At 39.0% G+C, this 22,513-nt stretch overlaps 2 protein-coding genes across 9 annotated transcripts in view; one reads left to right on the forward strand and one right to left on the reverse strand.

Moving 5' to 3' along the window:
* GRXCR1 (glutaredoxin and cysteine rich domain containing 1) overlaps positions 1 to 20,262 on the reverse strand; it is a 339,136-nt gene extending 318,874 nt beyond the window's left edge. For 6 of the 8 annotated variants that reach the window (XR_003680585.2, XR_008617837.1, XR_003680588.2 and 3 more), the window contains exons 1-2: positions 19,282 to 19,553; positions 18,138 to 18,207 (exon numbers count right to left, since the gene is read on the reverse strand). The gene's annotated coding sequence lies outside the window, so the exon portion shown is untranslated. Of the gene's footprint in view, positions 1 to 18,137; positions 18,208 to 19,281; positions 19,554 to 20,199 lie in introns of those variants that run through there. The other 2 variants (XR_003680589.1, XR_003680586.1) reach the window with 1 other exon arrangement.
* The window catches only part of ATP8A1 (ATPase phospholipid transporting 8A1), a 242,227-nt gene continuing 239,625 nt past the window's right edge, over positions 19,912 to 22,513 (forward strand). Inside the window, exon 1 of the mRNA XM_028492008.2 lies at positions 19,912 to 20,265. Coding sequence (XP_028347809.1) covers positions 20,217 to 20,265 — 49 coding nt within the window. The 5' untranslated portion in view covers positions 19,912 to 20,216. The remainder of the gene's footprint in view (positions 20,266 to 22,513) is intronic.

Here is a 22,513-nt window from a genome sequence, read left to right on the forward strand (position 1 = left end):
CTGTCATACAGAGTGAAGTAAGTCAGAAAGAGAAAAACAAATATCGTATATTAACGCATATATGTGGAAACTAGAAAAATGGTACAGATGAACAGGTTTGCAGGGCAGAAATTGAGACACAGATGCAGAGAACAAACATATGGACACCAAGGGGGGAAAGTGGCAGGGGGTGGTGGTGGTGGTGGTTTGATGAACTGGGAGATTGGGATTGACATGTATACACTGATGTGTATAAAACTGATGACTAATAAGAACCTGCAGTATAAAAAAATAAATAAAATTAAATTTAAAAAAAAAAAGAGAGACCCAAGGGACTTGCTTTGTGGCAAAGTGGTTAGGAATCCGCCTGCCAATGCAGGGGACACAGGTTCGAGCCCTGGTCCAGAAAGATCCCACACGCTGAGGAGCAACTGAGCCCGTACACCGCAACTACTGAGCCTGCGCTCTAGAGCCCATCAGCCACAATGACTGAGTCCGTGTGCTGCAACTACTGAAGCCTGCACACCTAGAGCCCGTGCTCTGCAACAAGAGAAGCCACCGCAATGAGAAGCCCATGCACTATAATGAAGAGTAGCCCCTGCTCACCACAACTAGAGAAAGCCCACGCACAGCAGCAAAGACCCAACACAGCCAAAAAAAAAAAAAAAAGAGAGAGACAGAGAGAGACCCAAGATAGACATTAATATGAGCGTATGTGATGTCTGGCACTGTTGCAGTCATCAAGCAACCATGAGGTAATCTGCTGTAGCGCAGGGAATGGAAAAACAGAAAGAGGGCAAGAATTGCAGTTTCTGATGACTTTATTGAGCCACTAAAATAACTAATCCTAGAATAGTCCTACTTTACAGAATCTTGATAATATGAGGATCAGCTAAGGAATGTATTCAGTTAAAAGTAATAGAAACCCCAATACAGGGGTTTAAACTAATAAATTTTTATTTTTCTCTTTCAACATTAAGTCCAGAGGTAGGTACAGAGTAGGGATAGAAGATGAGTGACATACAGTAATACAGAAAGGATGTATGTTTAAAGTATTGAGCAATAAAGAAATAAAAGTATGGGTTTATAATAGGAAACCGGGAGGGAATATGAATTAGCCAGACCACAAAGTTTGGTCTAGAACAATGACTTGAGCTATGTTTAAGGTTATGTTCACTTCAATTTACCATGAACAGCCAAAAAAGCAATGCAAAAGATAAATATGAGATCAAGCGAATAAGTGAGTCAACATAGCTCCTCATGACCTGGTTTCTCATAGAAGTACACCCAAAGTTATCTATGCTTTAATAGAGTGAGGAACTACATTGGAGGAAACCACAATTGTGAGCTTTCTGTCTCTTCTTATACTGTTAAGCTATAGAGGAACAGCTCAGGAATCAAGAATCTACATATTCTGTTATTGTAAGAGGAAAAAAAAAAAAAACAGTTTTACCAAGAAAAAAATCTTGCTAGACCTAATTCTGTGATGATTCCATGGCTGACACAGGATTTCAGAACTATATTGATAAACGACAGGACTAGATATGGAGAAATAGATGCAAAACACCAGATACTTGGAATGAGATTCCTGTGTTAAGGAGTCTAAAAAGCCAAGCCAGGGTGTGTTAGATTTTGCTATGCTCTATTATAGAATAATCTGCGATGCTGTGAAGCCCTCAGCATCGAAAAGGAGAGCAAGCGGCATGTGATGGAGATTTAAAATCCATTAAGCTTAGTCACTCAAAACTTTTCCTACATTAAAACATAAAGAAGGGCTTCCCTGGTGGCGCAGTGGTTGGGAATCTTCCTGCCGATGCAGGGGACACGGGTTCGTGCCCCAGTCCGGGAAGATCCCACATGCCGCGGAGCGGCTGGGCCCGTGAGCCATGGCCGCTGAGCCTGCGCGTCCGGAGCCTGTGCTCCGCAACGGGAGAGGCCACAACACTGAGAGGCCCGCGTACCACAAAAAAAAAAAAAACACACAAAAAAACATAAAGAAGCAACATGCAAGGAAGTAAGTCAAGCTCCTAGCAGAGTTAAAGAACCAAATGCACCAGGGAACTGAGCAGCAAGTGAAAGAAACTTCCAAAGGGCAGCTGCTGCCCATAAAATCCACAAATTCAATACCATAAGATGTGAGTCACAGAGGATTTTAAAACAGCTGAATGTGTGTGTGACAGAATTTGAAAGCAAAAGAACACACTGATAGCTTCAAGGGGCAACTGATGGTAAAAAGACAGTTTTTTAAAGAATGGTATTGAAAATAGCCTGGCGTCATTTAGTGTAGGCTAGCAGTTCTCAATTTAGCGATTGATTTCTGGACCAGCAGCATCAACGTCACCTAGCAACTTAATACACCAATTCTCAGCCTCTGAGGTGGAAGCCAGCAGTCTAGCCAGTGTCAAGGTGATTCTAACACACATCCAAGTTTAAGAAACACTGGTGTGAGGACAAGAAGTCCTAGCCGCCAGTCGGTGTGGTGAGGTGACCAAGAGCACCAGCTCTGGAGTCACACAGCCCTGAGTCTGCATCTCAAATCGTCTGCTTCTAGATGCATGAAGTTCGGCAAGTACTTAAATCCTCCAAACCTATTTACAAATATACCTATCTTAGAGGTTCATTGTAGGAATTACCAGTAACATTCATGAAACCTACTCAGTAAACAATATTAACTACTATTTCATCATCAACATCTTCACAGCACTGTCTGAAGGCATGACTATACTACTTCTCTGTGTGCAAAGGCACTGAGATACTCAATGTTCAATATATTCTGTAAAACAAACAATAGGTGAGTACCATTTTGTAGCAATATTTGTATACAAATAGTTGAATTAATAATAATAGTAACAACTCTTCTATGATTTTTAACATATTTGGCATTGTTCTAAGGGCTTTACATACATTAACTCACTTAATCTTGTTTAATCCTCACAGAAACTCTATAAGATAGAGCCTATTATTATCCCCACTTTACAGATAAGGAAACTGAGGCAAGAGGGGTTAAGTACAGTGCCCAAAGTTACAAAGCTAGAAAGTGGCAGAGTCAGCATTTAAATACAGACAATCTGTCTCAGAGTCTTAGAGTCTGTGTGCTTAACCACTACGCTATACCACTTCCCTAAGTTAAAAACAAATTTTGATGTTTAGGGCAGAAGTTTCAGCTGTCTAGAAAAATACACTTACATGAAATATCTCGTTCTCCAAGGGATCGGAAAAATGAAACTTCCTATTCTTATTTCTGCTACCTGCTCTGTAAGCATATCTTCTGTACGCATTAAATGCACTCAACCGATTCCACAGACAAGCTAGTGGCCTAAAAAGTGGGATGGCTGCTCCCTCTAAAATGGTAGGAAGAAATGAGGCACGAAGAGCTAGTGAGAAATGCACTTAGCGGGAAAATTCATTGAGTTCCCCAGCCTCTAATGTTCTCAGTGCAAGGGCATTCCAGGAAAACAGAACAAACTATTACCCTCTGGCAGCAACAGTATCTCCGCTATGTCTGAGTCAGATGCTCAGACGGTTGAATGTACTCCGAGGAAATAAGAGAACAGAGCTCAAGGGGAACAGGCTGCTTTGCTCTGAGTTGCTCTCTGTATGCCTGAGCAAGCTGCCTGGATACGTGTGTGTGCATGGAAGGAAGCAGTATCCTCGACCTTGCTTTATAGAGTATTATGGATATATATGTCAGGGCTTTCAAAACTTCTCAGTGTTCTAAACAAGAGAATTCAGACTCCAAAGCTGCAATAGAAGGAGGCAGTCCTTTGGACAGAAAGCTGCAAGACAGGTCAATTTTACGCTTAACTCTTTCAATCTCTGGCTTTTGAATGCCTGCCAAATTCTTTAGGCTTCTTCAAGGTGACCAATCCAAATAATTCACTCACTGTTTCAACATTCTCAGTTTTCAGTTGTTCTGAGTCTTACTGCATTGTGATAAGAAAAAAACAGAAACAAAAGCAAAACTCCCTATTTCGTTCCCAATGCCAGAAAACAAACTGCAGTGAAATTGAGAGAATGTGCGATGAGCTTTCCCCCTTAATATTTAGGGTGAAACATGCATTGGACCAGGTTTTTGGCAGAATGTAAATTTCAATAAGTGTGCTACTCCTCCTGTTCTCTCTTGCTGAAAGTGGTATCTCACTGCCAACATACACATTCCCTAAACGTCTGTTATGGAAACAGACATTGAAAAAGAAATACCTATGGTTTACTCTGTAAATTTTTCCACTATCTAATCTACAAAGAAATACTAGAAGCAAGAAGATTTCTTATATGTTGAGTAAAATGTTTCCTTTCACTATGACTGTTCATTTGTTCTAACAGCGAGTTTTTCTATAATGAGAACATTTCCCCTAATCTTCCATTCAACTTATCTGCAAAGAATTCCTAAAAGTTAAAGAACTTTCAGCTTTTGCTAGATGTGTAATAATATTAAGAAATTAATATTAATTTATAGGTGTGATAATGGTATTTTTTTAAGTTTAGTGACTTTGATCTCCTTCAGGAACTAAGCTTCCCACATAACAGAAGGGAAGGACTCCGTAAGGTCTATGGAACAAATTGCCTCAATGTCTTTCGTAAGAAAGGCATTAGGTCAATTACTTAGCATAAAAATCTTTCTTAAGTGCCATAAATTTAAAAAGAAACATCCTCTTATTTTCCATTTTATATAATCCCTTTCAGTAACTCCAAAACTCTCAACAAAGTACTTTTCACGTAGTTTTGACAGCTGTGTTCTGGGGACTGAAGAGATGGGGGTGTAATGGGATTGAGGGCTCCACCTTATCTCTGAGGTCTTTACTCAGTGTTTCCTTTTCTAAGAATCCATCACCAACCCTAACATCTACTCTCTATGCTCCCTTCAGGACAACTCTCCATTTCTCCATTTGTTTGTTTCTATTCAATTCACCATCATCATTCAGGGTACCTAGACCTTAAAACTAAAAGTAACCAATTAGAAAAGCCTTGGAAAATAAACAAAATCCAATCCAATGTCGTTAAAAGAACTGTACACACTAATGTTAACAGACAGGAAAAAATATCAAGAGAACGTAAAATAGAATAACACAGTAATGGATTAGTTGTAATGAATCAAATGGACCAAATATGGACTTCTGTACATGGAAAGAAGTATTAGGTAATGGATTACTTGAATCTAGAGGATGAGTCCTGTTGACAGACACAGATGCTAGAAAAATTTCAAGGGTATCTGTAGTTCTAGAGCTCAGATGTCCTAAATGACATCTCTGGTTAATATTCAACCTCAGCCAATTGAGAGTGTCATCTCCAAAAGTGCTTGGAATGCTAACCCTAAAATTGTGTGGATGACATAATTGTTTTCAAGATAATTATTAGCTTTAAACCTGGAGAATGATATATTCATATGGTTAAATAAATCAAACATATTACTAATATTTTTTAGTAAAGTTTAGAAATAATCAATGTATTTAAGAGAATTTTACCTATTACAAAAATATTTCATCCTTGTGATTCCAAACTAAATTGACAGGACTGAATAATTGATTTAGTCAAAGAAATTATGTTGAGATCCACCAGTATCAGAAAATTTAAGAAAGCCTAAGACTTATTTTTATAAGTTAAATTTATCCTATTTTAATGGTTACTTAAGTACTTGGAAGGCTCTTTCAGGTGAGTAAAGGACTTAAAAAGAAAACAAAATGTACCGACTTAAGCATAGTTTAAAATATTTAAGGGAGTTTTTGTTTATGAAAAGAATCAAACATTAACACCTCCTTAAATTCTTAAAATTTGCTACATTCTTAAGTAGAATAAAATGATTAAGTTGAATTTCAAAGCTTAAGAAAGAACTATGTTTTTAATACATAAATTTAATACATTTAATATTAAATTTAAAAAATAAAGTTTGTTTTGGATAACCTTTTCGGGATCCAAAAGCCATCCTCAAGAACACGGAAAACTAACATCGACAAGATGGCCACAGCAGTCTTCGTAATATGGTATGCCACTCTTCCCTCACAGTGCAGTCTGTACACAACTCAAAGACTGATGCTTCCATAATGTTATTAAGTACCATCTCTCTTCAGAGACCTCTAATTCTTTAATTTTTCCCTTTTCTGATTTTAAACAGAGACAAAATGGAAACAGAAAACCTTTCTATGTGTTTATTTCATCCATTGCTTTTGTGAGTCTTGTTTTCACCTCTAAGATTCTGTTTTTCTTTTTAAATTTTTATTAAATTTGTTTAAATTGAAAAAAAAAGTTCACCCACTTTCCCCACCCCCCAACAACCCTTGCCTCTTGCAGCCACCAATCTGATCTCTGTATCTATGAGCTTATTGTGTTTTTATTTTTTGTTCTTTTGTTTATTTTTAGATTCCACATATAAGAGAGATCAAATGATATTTGTCTTTCTCTAACTTATTTCACTTAGCATAATGCCCTGGAAGTCCATTTGTGCTGTCACACATGGCAAGATTTCATTTTTTTTATGGCTAAATAATATTCCATTATGTCTCTCTCTATATATATATGCAATTTCTTTATGCATTCATCCACTGATGGACACTTAGATTGTTTCCATATCTTAGCTATTGCTAATAATGTTACAATGACCATAGGAGTGCATATATATCTTCAAATTAGTGTTTTTGTTTTCTTCAGATAAATACCCAGAAGCAGAATTGCTGGATCATATGGCAGTTCTATTTTTAATTTTTTGAGGAACCTCCATATTGTTTCCCATAGTGGTTGCACCAATTTACATTCTCACCAACAGTGTATGAGGGTTCCCCTTTCTCCACATCCTCGCAAAACTTATTTCTTGTCTCTTTTATAATAGCCTTTCTTACAGCTGTGAGGTCGTTATCTCATTGTGGTTTTGACTTGCATTTCCCTGATGATTAATGATGTTGAGCATCTTTTCATGTACCTGTTGTCTTTTTTTGAAAAAATGTCTATTCAGATTCTCTGCCTATTTTTAACTGGGTTGTTTGTTTTCTTGCTATTGAGTTGTGTGAATTCTTTTTATATTTTGGATATCAGCCCCTTATCAGATATATGATTTGCAATTATTTTCTCCCATTCAATAGGTTGCCTTTTCATTTTGTTGATGGTTTCCTTTGCTGTGCAGAAGCTTTTTAGTTTGATATAGTCTTACTTATTTATTTTTGCTTTTATTTCTTTTGCTTTTGGTGTCAGATTCAAAAAATCAGCGCCAAGACCTATGTCAAGGAGCTTACTGCCTATGTTTTCTTCTACGAGTTTTATGGTTTCAGGTCTTATGCTCAAATCTTTAATTCATCTTGAGTTAATTTTTGTGTATGATGTAAGATAGTAATTTGGTTTCATTCTTTCACAAGTGGCTATCCAATTTTCCCAACATCATTTATTGAAGACACTGTCCTTTCCCCATTGTATATTCTTGGCTCATTTGTCATAAATTAATTGACCATATATGTGTGGGTTTATTTCTGGATTCTCTATCCTGTCCTATTGATCTATGTGTCTGTTTTTATGCCAGTACCATACTGTTTTAATTACTATAGTTTAGTTTGAAATCAGGGAATGTGATGCCTCCAGCTTTGCCCTTCTTTCTCAAGATTGCTTTGGCTATGCAGGCTCTTTTGTGGTCCCATACAATTGATAGGATCATTTGTTATATTTCTGTGAAAAATGCAATTGGAATTTTGATAGAGACTGCATTGAATCCGTATTTTACTTTGGGTAGTATGGACAATTTAACAATATTAATTCTTCCAATCCATGAGCATGCAATGTCTTTCCATTTATTTGTGTCTTCTTCAATTTCTTTCATTAATATCCTGTAGTTTTCAATACACAGGTCATTCACCTCCTTGGTGAAATTTATTCCTAGGTATTTTATTCTCTTTGATGCAACTGTAAATGGAATTATTTTCTTAATTTCTCTTCCTAATACATTGTTATTAGTGTAAAGAAATGCAATCGATTTTTGTGTATTTATTTTGTATCCCACAACTTTATTGAATTCATTAGTTCTAACATTTTTTGATGGAGTCTCCATGGTTTTCTATATATAATATCATGTCACCTGCAAATGTTGATAGTTTTACTTCTTCCTTTCAATTTGGATGCCTTTTATTTCTTTTTCTTGTCTAATTGTTCTGGCTAAGACTTTCAATACTATCTTGAATAAAAGTGGTAAGAGTGGACAGCATTGTCTTGTTCCAGATCTTAAGGGAAAAGGTTTCAGCTTTTCACTGTTGAGTATGACGTTAGCTGTGGGATTGTCATACATGGTCTTTATTATGTTGAGGTATGTTCCCTCTATACCCAGTTTGTTGAAAGTTTTTTATCATAAATGGATGTTAAATTCTGTCAAATGTTTTTTCTGCACCTATGAGATGATCATATGATTTTTATCCTTCATTTTGTTAATATGGCGTATCACATTGATTGATTTGCAGATGCTGAACCATTTAAATGAATGGAATAAATCCCATTTGATCATGATGTATGATCCTTTTAATGTATTACTGAATTCTGTGTGCTAATATTTTGTTGAGGATTTCTGCATCTATGGTCATCAAGGATATTGGCCTATTATTTTCTTTTTTGTGGCATCCTTGTCTGGTTTTGGTATCAGGGTAAATTTGGCCTCATAAAATGTGTGTGGAAGAGTTCCCCCTCTTCTATTTTTTGGAAGAGTTTGAGAAGAATTAGTAACAATTCTTCATTGAATGTTTGGTAGAACTTACCATGAAGCTGTTTGGTCCTGGACTTTTGTTGGTTGAGAGGTTTTTGATTACTGAGTCAATCTCCTTGCTAGTAATCTGTCTGTTCAGATTTTCTATTTCATCATGATTCAGTCTTAGTAAGTTGTATGTTTCTAGGAATTTATCCATTTCTTCTAGGTTGTCCAATTTGTTGGTGTATAGATGTTTAAATCTTATTTGTCTTTAAAACAGGAAGTCACCTTAATAACTAATAACTTAACAACAATTTATCCCTCTATTTTCTACTGTACTCAATTCAATATTATATTCAATTAGCATTTAATAAATTCTTTGCTAAACTCCATCAATTTAAAACCTACTTCATGAAGACTGTTTCTAAAATAAAGCAAACTCTTTTCCTTTTTTCTTATAAATATTTAAAAACACAATTTGAACAAAACATAGTTTCATTATTATGTCCATGAAGAAGTCCAGGATTTTAATAATGCAACCTTGAGAATGATTTCTGAGATTTATGAGGAAGCCAGAGAATGCTGGCTGCCTAGCCTCAAAGGCATCCTCTCCTTCCTCATTGGTATCAGAACCTCAAATTTTATCTAGGTACACTGCCGGCTGAATAAGAAACTAAATTTACCAGCCTCCCTTTCAGCTAGGTGTGGCCATGAGACTAAGTTCTGGCTAATAAGATTTAAGAATAATTTCTTTGGAGACTTCAGGAATGGATGCTTAAAGAGATCTATCTAAGCCTGCTGGTATCTCTTTTTATCTTTATTCCTTTTCCCATCTTCCAATGCGGATGGTATAGCTGGCACACCAGAAGACAGCTAGGACCATGAGGTGACCTTGAGGATGGAAGCCATGTTAGCATGCAGAGCAGAAAGGGAAGACCCTGATTCTTTGATGCCAGTGTGGAGTCTATCTTCAAACTTCTTTTATATGACAGAGAAATAAACTCCCACTTCATATAGATCACTGTTATTTGGGGTTTTCTATAATATACAGTTGAATCTTATTCTAAATGACATAAGAAGACATATTTGTTTTAACATTTTAATAAATATTACTAATCAGCATTCTTGCAGCAAGTCTCTTGAAACCAATAAATAGAATCCTGCATTAAAATTACATATTCAACATTCCTGCCATCTGTCATACAAATGATAGATTAAGTAAACTTATGTTATTTGACTATACAAAGAAAGGCAATATTGAGGGAAATGCCTCTAGTACCTAAAATCATTTAATTTTACATCACTCAGAGTATAAAAACAGGTTGGATGCACCAGATAATAGCTAAAATTTGTACAGTACATTATAATAAATTATCTTATGTACTTCTCACAACATTCTGATAAAATAGGTATTATAATTAGTCTCCGTTTACATATGAAGAAACTGAGGCACAGAGAAGTTAAGGTAACTTGGCCGAAGTCATACTACTGGTAAGTGGTAGAACCTGTATATGAATCTAGCTGTTTGATTGTAAAGCCTGCATGTTAACCCACTAGCCAATCTGAGGTTCTGAAAGGTTTTTTAATGATATTCTCAAAATCCAACCACTAGAAAGAACCAGAACTGAGATGCAAACCAGGTCTTCTGATTCCAGTTCTTTTCATTAAGTCAGGATTGATACCAATGAGGTTTTTAGATTAATCATACATTATTTTCAGACTACTGAAAGCTACAGTAACATTAAAAGATAAACAAAACACTTCTTTTAATTAAGCATATGCTCAAATATAACATACACTTAGCACCTTTCAAAGAAAGTAATGAAGGTAATCTCCCCTCCCTGAATGTCAGAATTTCTGGTTCAATAAAAAATCGACCCAACATCTAAAAAGTTCAGTCATAATCATATCTATCTCTATACTTATATCTGTAACTACACAGAGAAGATTATCTTTTCTTTTCAGATAAACAGACTATTGTCCTTTACTCTCCGTAGTCCCATAAGTATTATGAAAAATGCCTCATGTTACATTCAAGCTTAATTTTTAAAAAATCATCATTTCCTCTGTTAATTGAACATATCTTTGACATCTCCATCTTGATCTCTTTACTTCTACTGTAATTCATGCTCCATATTGTTACCACCACAAAAATCTTTTTAAAACACAATTTTATCCTGTGTTACCTAGGGCCTACTGTAACTCCCTTTCACCTCGTGCATTCATTCTAACACCTCTGCTGATTTGCATGGTCCTCCATAATTTGGTTCCCATGTACCTACTCAAATCTTCTCAGTATTTCTCAACCTACAGGTCTCCCTTTTCCTCCTTCACTGTCATTTTAGATCAAGAGCAAGTCAGGAGACTCATGGACACAGAGAACAGATTAGTGGTTGCCAAGGGGGAGGGGTTTGGGGGAGGGATGGAGTGGGAGGTTGGGGTTAGCAGATGTAAGCTATTATATATACAATGGATAAACAAGGTCCTACTGTATAGCACAGAGAACTATATTCAATATCCTGTGATAAACCATAATGGAAAAGAATATTAAAAAATATATATATGTATGTGAATCACTTTGCTGTACAACAGAAATTAACACACACACACACACACACACACACACACAAAAGAGGAAGTCAGAAGAAGCCAATGGGGGCCAACACTAGGCACAGGATCAAACCAAGGGGCACTGGAAACCTTGAGGGGCTATGCAGGCAACAGATTGCAGCCACTTCAATCAGAGGCTATATGGCTGCTGAAAGCCTGGGAGGCAAGCTGGAATCAGAATAGCATGGATTCAGGAACAGGAGGAAAGAGGTTCCAATTTAACAGGCAAAGGTCAGCTTTTAAGAGGTTAGACTAAATGAAAAACAGACAAGAGAACACAGGCAGGGAAGAGCAGCTGACATTTCAGGCCTAGATCCAGCAAGAATATCTATCCAAGAGGTCCAAGCCCCTGCTCCCGTCCTTGGCACTAGCTCACTTCACTCTTGCCTCTGGCATGTCCAACTTCCACAAGCCCTGAATCTATAGCTGGTTTACCTTCTTTATGCCTTTTCTTTATAGTGTTTTCCCCCTGGCTTCTTTCTTTAGAGTGAATACTAAAATGTAATCCTGAGTTAAGTATTGATTCTCTTTCTCCATTTGGTAGATTTCCTCAGAGTTCGAAGTTGGAAAGAATCTACAGTGATAAATGATTCCTCTTTCCAGCAAATGTTGTTTCTGAGAACTTCTGGGGTCAGAGGGAAAAAAACAACAACATTGTGATTTTCCAATATATCTGCTAAACACTGCAGTGAGTTATGAACCTGAGCAAAGGATATATCATGCAAGAGGCCCAAAAGCAATCAGCAAATATTTCACATTTGATAGCTATGGCTTATTTCAATTCATCAGGAAACAATTTTGTTTAAGTCTGGCATTCTTTCCAAATTAAAAGTGATGGAACTACAAAACTATTTCATAATCATATTTATGTCATTTACCGCCATATTCAATTTTTTAATAAACATTCCTCTCTTTCAATACTTTTACCTTATTATCACCTCTCCTCCTTTGAAATAACACCTAATATGACATGGCAAGAAAAAGAAGTGAAATTTTCTTATGAGTTTTTTCATTTCCAATATTGACTTTCTGGTAAAATCAAAGAAATAAATTATAATAAAATTTCTTGTCTTCACTGGTTATCCTTTTCATATAAGAAACATGACACCATTTTCAAGATAAATGCCATAACATCCAGTAGAAATAAAATGTTAATGTCTATTTTCAGATATATTATAAAGGTACATATACATATTTTTGAAGAGTTCCAGATATAAGTGTGGAAGCCCAGAAATACTTTGAAGTACAATCAGTATATACAGGTGTAGACTATCTTTCCATTAGAATGTGATATACGGTTGTGATTTTATATTTATTTACTTACATAATTATTTGATCATAATTTTTTATTGGTCCAGAACCTATTGGTTTAGCTGACCATTCAATCTCAAATACTCAGCTCAGTATCTAGAACGTGGTGAGCACTCAATAAATTGCACTGAATGTATGAAGAAAAAGCATCTCTAGTTATACAGAACAACCATACCAAGGGGCAAGAGGAAATTTCTGTAAATGATGGATATGTTTATTATCTTGAATGTGGTGATGGCTTTGTAGGTGTTTATACGTATGTCCAAACTTATCAAATTCTACACTTTAAACATATTAAGTTTTTTTTTTTTAAAGGTTTTAGATTTTGTTTTCCTTTTTTTTTTATGTTGGGGGTAGGAGTTTATTAATTTATTAATTTATTTTTGCTGTGTTGTGTCTTCGTTTCTGTGCGAGGGCTTTCTCCAGTCGTGGCAAGCAGGGGCCACTCTTCATCCCGGTGCGCGTGCCTCTCACTATCGCTGCCTCTCTTGTTGTGGAGCACAGGCTCCAGATGCACAGGCTCAGTTGTTGTGGCTCACGGGCCTAGTTGCTCCGTGGCATGTGGGATCTTCCCAGACCAGGGTTCGAACCCATGTCCCCTGCATTAGCAGGCAGATTCTCAACCACTGCGCCACCAGGGAAGCCAATTTATTTTTGCTGTGTTGTGTCTTCGTTTCTGTGCGAGGGCTTTCTCCAGTCGTGGCAAGCAGGGGCCACTCTTCATCGCGGTGCGCGTGCCTCTCACTATCGCTGCCTCTCTTGTTGTGGAGCACAGGCTCCAGATGCGCAGGCTCAGTTGTTGTGGCTCACGGGCCTAGTTGCTCCGTGGCATGTGGGATCTTCCCAGACCAGGGTTCGAACCCATGTCCCCTGCATTAGCAGGCAGATTCTCAACCACTGCGCCACCAGGGAAGCCTTAAACATATTAAGTTTATTGTGTGTCGATAATACCTCGATAAAGCTGCTTTTTAAAATATCAGAATTCATGAAAATACTACAGTAAATGTATTATCCATGAAATATATTTTACAATAATATTTTACAGAGACTCAGCATTACTGGAATGTTGTTTTGTTAAGTTTTGGAAAAGAAACAGCACTTCTAAATTAAGAATTAATTTTCACTTCCTGGCTCTGGTAGGATGGAAATTTTTAAAGTAAAAATCATGCCATTTAATTAGTCTCTTATCAGTTTGAAATGATAAGTCTGAATTCAAGATCTCAATACCAGGATTATTTTGACTTGAACGTTCATTTACTTTTTGAGTACAAAATTCAGTAAATGTTTTTTCTGAAAATTTGTGTGTGAATCAAACACTATTTTAAATGTACTGGAGTATATTTTAAATTTTTTTCTATTAAGAGTCTTTTCATATAAAACAAATCAACATTTTAAATCTCATTTCATTTAAACAGGAGCAAAATATTTTCAATTATAGTGAAGAAAAAAATCATTGTACTATTTTTTGTTGGAAATTCCCACTATATGAAGAAGACAATAATGTTTAAAGACATTATAACTTTGACTTAAAACTCTAACGTGTTTGGAAAGAGAATGGTAAACTCATGAGAAATGAATCACAGGCATGAGAGAAAGGTATTGATTTTAACATTATGAGTAAGAATAAGTGACTGGATTATTCAGTGACAATGGATTTAGAGCTTTTGGTTGAAATCAGTTTGTCTTTTGTTTTTTCATCTGGCATTTCTTATTCTGATTAAATTCTCTTGAATATTCTGATGGTTTCTGAGTGCACTTTTAAAAACATGAGTGCTTTAAAGACATGACACTTATTAATACAAAAAGAAAAGCAAAATCCAAATAACCCCTATTGAGACTTAAAAAAAAAATCTTATAGTTAGAAAATGCAAACAATGCAGAAAAGTATCAAATAGGAAAAATAGGAACCTCCCTCCTCACTACCCCAGTCCTTCCACCCAAAGTTAAATTACTGTTTTATGCTTTTCTATAAAATAATATATATATAATTCATTTATTTACCAAAATGAATCATATTATACACCCTGTTTTATTACAGGCATTTTTTTACTTAATATATTTTGATACTCTTTCCATATCAGCACATGGTGATGACTACATTTTTGCTCCTACACAATGCTTCAGTGAATATCTTTGCACACACATCTTTGTTATATGGGTTTTGTTACAGTGAGTCCAGAAGAACAAGCTACTCTAATCAGTCTATTGTTTTAAAAATTCGATCACTTGATTTTAACAAAAGCCAATATAGTATTCAAAAGCTTCTTCTGGTATCAAGTACTTCATAGCAAATATGTTCTAAATTATTTCATGACAAAGTAATATATTACAGTATACATGCTTATGAAGGGTAAAACTTATTATCTATTCAAATAAAATACTATCTATTCTTTGACTTATTTCCAGTCTCCAATGTTAAGGAACCAGATCATTCACAGTACACTCATTTTTCAGTTCATTCATTCACTCAACAAATATTTATTGATCCTGTGCCATTTGACACATACTGTTCTTAACGTTAGACAAATTGTAATAAGACAACAGAGCAAGACCTATTTATCATAAACAGGTAAACCAACAAACAAGAAAACTTCAGAGATAAGTGCTATGAGAAAAACAGACTAAGGCAATGTGGTGGTGGCTGGCATTGGGGAAGTGGGGCAATATCAGCTGGGGTGGGCTGGGATAATCTAAGCCCAACGACCAAATAAGGGGTAAAAGGAGATGAGCCCGAGAGGCAGGCAAGGGCAAGATCAGAAAGGGTTTGGGCTTCAATCCAGGTGCCGCCGGAAGCCACTGAAGTCCTAAGAAATGACATAAACTCATTTGTGTTTTAAAGAAATTAAAATTCATTTGTTTTTTAAAATAATAATAATGACATTGACTCATCCTAAAATAATAAACTCATTTGTGTTTTTAAATAATAATAACTATGAATGGGCGACAAAAGTAAAAGCAGGGAGATCAGTTAGGAGGCTACTGCAGGTGAATGATGATGGGGGCCTATACAAGGTAGAGGTGGAGATGAAATGTGGATAGAAGTAAGACATATTTTTAAAACTGAGCCTAAAGAACTTGCTGGTGCACCGGAGAGGTGTGCATGTAAACGACGGTGACAGAAAAAGAGCAATTAAGATGGGAAGACTTGGGGAAAATGCCTTACAAGCCCAATAGCATAATAATATCTTAACCATACCATAATGATGTCATAATAATCACTTAACCATAACAGTATCTTCACCATCCATTGAATCAATATACCAACTACACACCAAAGGTAATAAGCATCTTTTCTTACAATAACCAGGTAGCTTTGCGACTAGATAGAATTTTATGTTATATCTTAACCTCAATTTTAAACTAAAAGATGTAATTATCTAAACTTTAAGATTAATTTACCCCATTATTTTGTGCTTTTGCAAAAGAATTTAGAATGTAGTTGCCAGCATTATCCAGCATCTGTATTCTATAGTCGTATAGTATTCAACTTTGCATTCCTCCTTCTCAATCAGAAACAGGGTTCTCAAGTACATCTCCAGCTACCTTCAGGATGTAAGTTCCCAAAGCACTTCTGGGTATATCACAAATTAGTAAATTAGTGAGCATGCCTCTGTCACCTAGTTAACTAAGAGTTCCTCCCAAGAAGGACCAATTCTTAATTCTCGGTGTCCCCAAAAACAACAAACTCAAGGCAACATTACATAATTAGTAAGTGAAAACCCACCAAGATAGGAATATGCTCAACGTCTCTTTGACTTGATGGACTTGATAATTTTTGTGGCTCACACCTCTAGAGACAATTTTTTAAACAGCTTTATTAAGATATAATTCACATAACATACAATTCCCACATTTTAAGTGTACAGATGAACATATCTACGAAACGGACTCAGATATAGAGAACAGACAGAGGTGTGGTTGCCAAGGGGGAGGGGGTCGGGGGGAGGGATGGATTGGGAGTTTAGGGTTAGCAGATGTAAGCTATTATATATAGAATGGATAAACAACAAGGTCCTACTGTATAGCACAGGGAACTATATTCAATACCCTGTGATAAACCATAATGGAAAAGAATATGAAAAAGAATATATATGCATAACTGAGTCACTTTGCTGTACAGCAGAAATTAACACAACATTGTAAATCAAATATACTTCAATAAAATTAGAAAAAATAAAAATAAAGTGTACAGATTCTCAGTGAGATCCCTGTAGTCCAATTGGTCTCTTGGTTCTCCCCAACCATATATAGTCTTCTATCATTCCATTTCCTTAACCATTCATTAAAAAATCAAAATTGAGCATTTAACTATATGCCAAGCATTCCTACCTGGAATGATGTTTCCTTTTCACTTCTACAGACTTATCCCCTACTTCAAAACTTAGCTCAAGTATGTTGATCACCCAGCTCTTGGAATCTCCCCTTCTCTCAATGCTTCTAGTGTTGCTGCTGGTCTATTTGGCATTAAGTGTCAGCCATCTTGTTACACTGCTGGTTACATTAACAAATGCATTAAGTGTCTTTGTAACTTAGCATTCTGGCTGGGCACTTCACACATGTTATGCATTCAATGGATACTTTGTGGAGGATAAAACCTGGCCCTTCGAAAAGTTATTCTTGAATAACCCGCTTCCTTCTAAGTCCCTCAACAGTGCAGTCGCAGGACCTGAATGTTTTTAAACGATCTTGCTGACATCTGAGTTGTATTACAGGTTCTGTGACAAGGTCATGTTGCTGGCACCAGAGTTCCCTGCCAGGGGCTAGCACACTGTGCAATGGAAGATGAGGAGATCTGAGAGGACTTTGAAATCAAGCACATGCAGATTAGTACAACATTCAACTTCAATCAGGGTTCTGAACCAATAAAAACATGTGTGCTTTCTAACAATCAGAAATGAATGGTTTTTCAGAAATGAGGTGGGGGGGTGAGATAGGGAGGGTGGGAGGGAGACGCAAGAGGGAGGGGATATGGGGATATATGTATTCGTATAGCTGATTCACTTTGTTATACAGCAGAAACTAACAAAACATTGTAAAGCAATTATACTCCAATAAAGATGTTAAAAAAAAACTGGGGAAAACAAAACAAAACAAACAAAAAAGAAATGAGTTAGGTAGGATACTCTTGCCATTATGGATAAAGTGATAGCATAACTTGGGAAAGGACACACAGTGAACTATGCACTATATCATGCAATGTTCTTCTCTGTATGAAAAACTCTTGTCATTTTCTGTATGAATGATGTATGTTGTCAACTTTGCTGATGGGTTGTTAATGGGAAACACACAGACATATATAAAATAGATTGGTCTATAGAAAACAGAAGTAATCTCTGGAACTCCAGTTAATTACTATCTGTAAATAAGCAGAACTGAACTTCATTTCAGGGTCCATAGCAATTACAAAGGTGATTGCTCATAAATCAAATACTGGTATGCTACTGTGCACTGATTCTGAATAACAACTGGTTCTGGCTTTATATAAAATTCTATCTAAAACGTTCATCACAAAAACACTGCATTTTTCTCTGGTTTCTGTTCACTAACTTTTAGAGCTGATATTTAAAAACTATTTCCTTGTTGTACTTACCATTTTAATTTTCTTCAGATGCATGTTCATCAAGCCAGAGGGAGTCTGCTTTACACAGGAGATCCTGGACCTGGAAGGAATAAGAAGGGCCAGTGATGACTGTTCTGAAAAGGCTGTGTGTTCATTTCTTACTTTTAGAAGACCATACTTGTAAATCAAGACCATCACTGAAATAAACACCTCTGAGTCCTGCTCTACCCTGCAATGTTTCATGAACGCTGGAAATACATTTTCTTTGTTCTAATCCCAGCCTCTGAATCAGAGCCAAGTAGAGTGGGTTCTTCATAAATATGCACTGAGCGCCTGACTCAGAATTAATGTAGGGCAGGGAGGGCTCTGATTAGCAAACGCTACCTGCAGTAGACAGAGGAAACACCACAAATGGAGATAAGATGCTATCAGCAGGTTTTATTTTTTCTTGAGGCTTGGGAATAATCACTTATCTCTCTATTCAAACCTTTCCAGATCTCTCCCTCAGGACCTGAAAGAAGTTCACAATAAACGCCTCCACATAAAGCCCTCTTCCACCGAATGCAGCACAAGATGAGAGTAGCAGCAAATTGTTTCTAACTCAATTTATTCCTTTCTCGCCATTTCAGCGGCTCGCCACGATCTATTCAATATATAAAACCTTACAGCCTAACTTAAAGATGAAATCAACAATAAATAAAAACTACTGTATTGGGCTTCCCTGGTGGCGCAGTGGTTGAGAGTCCGCCTGCTGATGCAGGGGACACGGGTTCGTACCCCGGTCCGGGAAGATCCCACATGCCGCGAAGCGGCTGGGCCCGTGAGCCACGGCCGCTGGGCCTGCGCGTCCGGGGCCGGGCCTGCGCGTCCGGGGCCTGTGCTCCGCAACGGGAGAGGCCGCAACAGTGAGAGGCCCGCGTACCGCAAAAAACAAAAACAAAAACAAAAAACTACCGTACTTGTTCTGATAACTTGTGAGAATAGATCTCCGTATACAAAATAAAAGGTAACGAAGTCACCCTTATTTGTAGGATATAGGGCAAAATAAAATTTAATGTATTTATGGACTTTATACTAGGCTCCCTCTCCCCTTTTCAGGTAAAACTACTGCTCCCAACTTCCTGCATGTTTGACTAAAAGCAAAAACCCAAACAAAAAAGTCCTTTTGAAGCACCTGGCCCAATAGTTGACTTTACTGCAAGTCCAGAGCTTTGTCAGGCTGCAGAACACGCACTGGATGCGCCCGGCCACTCGCAGGCCGGCCCCAGACGCACATGAGCACCATGGGCAGGAGAAGCCAACAGCGCCTGAGGACCCCGGCCTCAGAACCTGTTGCTCGTGGACCAGGCGCGACTCAGGTCACGAGAGCTGTTGGCGGTGCGGGGAGGCTAGAAATGCACCCGCTGGGGCCAACACGCAGGGCCTTTCCGCGGTTCGTAGCCCTTGACGCCCCAGGCCCTTTCGCCGCTCTCCAGCCCACTCAGACCCAACCCCACTTCCACACCACGGGCGATTCCATTGTTATTAAAACTAGAGGGTGGAGGGAGAGGATTTGCAAGGATGCAGGAGCCACAGTACCCCTTCCTTTCTGGCCAAGACTTGGAAGAATCAGAAAAGCATTGAGAAAAGACAGGAAAAGCCGAAGCCACGGGGAGGGACGAGGGTGCCTGGGGTGGAGGAGGCCGTCATCTGACCCTCCCCCCCTCGGGGATGGTACGGTCCAAAGCAGGGCGGGGCGCAGGAGGCTCTCCGGAGTCTCTCCCCGCCCCTCTCCCGCCTTCCCCGCAGCGCTGCAGTTGTGCGAATGAGGGGGCTCCCTGAGGATCCCTGCCCGGGTGCTGACGCCCGAGCTCCACCCCTCGCCGCGCCGCTCCCTCCGCGGCTGCAGGCAGAGCTCGCTCAGCTCTGCGGACACCGCCGCCCTCATTACCTCCTCCTTCTCCCGCCGGTGTGCGAGGGCCTCACCCGGCAGCGGCACTGTTTTGGGTGGGCGGCTTGGGCCCGCGCGGCTGCTGAGCGCTCGGCGTGGGGAAGCCAGAGCCTCCGCCCGCGCGGCGCCGTGACAGGTGCAGAGTCTGGTCTGAATACCCACCTGCGGCGGCTGCCGCGATGCCCACCATGCGGAGGACCGTGTCGGAGATCCGCTCCCGCGCGGAGGGTAAGTGGCTTCCGCAGCGCGAAGCTGGGTGCGCAGCGCGCGCTGGGGCGGCTCGGGGCCAGCCGAGGGTCAGGCGGTGTGTGTGTGTGTGTGAGAGAGAGAGAGAGAGAGACAGAGAGACAGAGAGAGAGAGACAGAGAGACAGAGAGAGAGAGAGAGAGAGAGAGAGAGAGAGTGTGTGTGTGTGTGTGTGTGTGTGTGTGTGTGTGTTTGGCGAACCCTTCCCCCTGCGCCGCCTTCAGTGCCCTCACAGACCCCTTCCCAGCTGCAGAGCCCCGAAATTGGTGTCCTCGGAGGGATCCCCAAGGCTCGCTTTACATGGCAGCGTGACTGTTGGGTCTCAGCGCTCTCGCCCTGCCCACCTCCCTCCCCACTAGAGCACAAACCACTCTGTCTCCACTCTGCTTCTCCATTCTAGGGAGCACAGCCCCAGCCAGCCGCCCACCTTTTTCCAGCCCCCATATCACGGCTCCCCGGGAATTGAATCTGCCTTTCCCAGGTTGCAGGATCCTTTGATCCACAGAGAGAGTGTGTGTGTGTGTGTGTGTGTGTGTGTGTGTTTGGCGAACCCTTCTCCCTGCGCCGCCTTCAGTGCCCTCACAGACCCCTTCCCAGCTGCAGAGCCCCGAAATTGGTGTCCTCGGAGGGATCCCCAAGGCTCGCTTTACATGGCAGCGTGACTGTTGGGTCTCAGCGCTCTCGCCCTGCCCACCTCCCTCCCCACTAGAGCACAAACCACTCTGTCTCCACTCTGCTTCTCCATTCTAGGGAGCACAGCCCCAGCCAGCCGCCCACCTTTTTCCAGCCCCCATATCACGGCTCCCCGGGAATTGAATCTGCCTTTCCCAGGTTGCAGGATCCTTTGATCCACAGCCCCTCGCCTCTCCGAGCGGGAAGAGCCTTAATTGGGCTTGGGCGCTCAGCCGGTGCTGTGCATTACAGTCTCTGCAGTTCCGCCTCCTGCAGCGGAGTCTCACTCAGCTCCCGTCTGAGGTTTTGTTTTTCCCTTTACCTGATACCTGCATTTTGGCCAGCTGAGCGGACTTTTTAGCAAGGTGGAAGCTGTTTTCTTTGCTTCACCCAGGGCCAGATGTTGAATGGCTACACTTGTCAGCAATGAGCAACAGATGCCCGAGGATAAAGGCCAGTAAGCTTTTGGAGGGCCTAGGCTGTCTTCATCCTCTGATGAGCCCTCAGCATCTTGCCTAGCATGTGGCAGTCAGTTAGTTAATGTTTTCATTTTGTTCATAGCGAAGCCAAAACAGTGCATATCTGGAGCTTTGTTTTATTTTTCTGTCACATAAACCCATACTTGAATCCTATAAAGGGTGGCTCATGTTCTCACAACATCACTGACGTCCATCCTTCACCCCCGCCCCCTCCCCCGTTTAATGTTTGGCAAGTGGTAAAGTGATTTTAGGAAAAAAGATACAGATTTTAGGAGAATTGGATTATAGGGGTTTGTGACAGGCCATTTTATTATTTTTCTTCCTCAGAGCCCCCATGTTAAAAATGGGGGCTCTGAGCTCTAATAGCTATGATTTTCTGATTACAGCACTTAGGAAGTACTCAGTGAAAGTGCTCTGGGGAGAAGGCCACACAAGAGTCAAAACTAACCTGTGTCCTACTTAGGGACTTAGTACATCCTTATTGTCATTTGTAATATAATGAAAAAATATACAGGGAACCTTATAGATGCACATTGAATAAGTGATAGTGCTGTCTTTAAATGTACACAGTAAAAATGTGTACATTCTTTTTTTTACACTTCTGAGTGAAGTGCATTTTCTTTTTTTTCTTATTTATTTCTTCCAGTTTTATGGAGCTATATTTGACATATGGCACTGTATAAGTTTAAGGTGTACAGCATAATGATTTGACTTACATACATCATGAAATGATTACCACAATGAATTTAGTGAACATTCATCAACTCATATAGATACAAAATTAAAGAAATAGAAAAAAAATGTCCTTGTGATGAGAACTCTTGGGATTTTCTTTCTTAACAAATTTTATATATAACATACAACTCATGTATAAACAATTATGTTGTACATTACATCCCTATTACTTATTTATCATATAACTGGAAGTTTGTACCTTTTGACTGCCTTCATCTGATTTCCCCTCCCCCCATACCCCACCTCTGATAACCCCCAATCTGATCTCTTTTCTATGAGTTGGTTTGTTTGTTTGTTTTTGAAGTATAATTGACCTACAATAGTATGTTAATTTCTGTTACAAA

The sequence above is a fragment of the Physeter macrocephalus genome, chromosome 7, assembly GCF_002837175.3.
Source record: "Physeter macrocephalus isolate SW-GA chromosome 7, ASM283717v5, whole genome shotgun sequence".
Classification (NCBI taxonomy): domain Eukaryota; kingdom Metazoa; phylum Chordata; class Mammalia; order Artiodactyla; family Physeteridae; genus Physeter; species Physeter macrocephalus.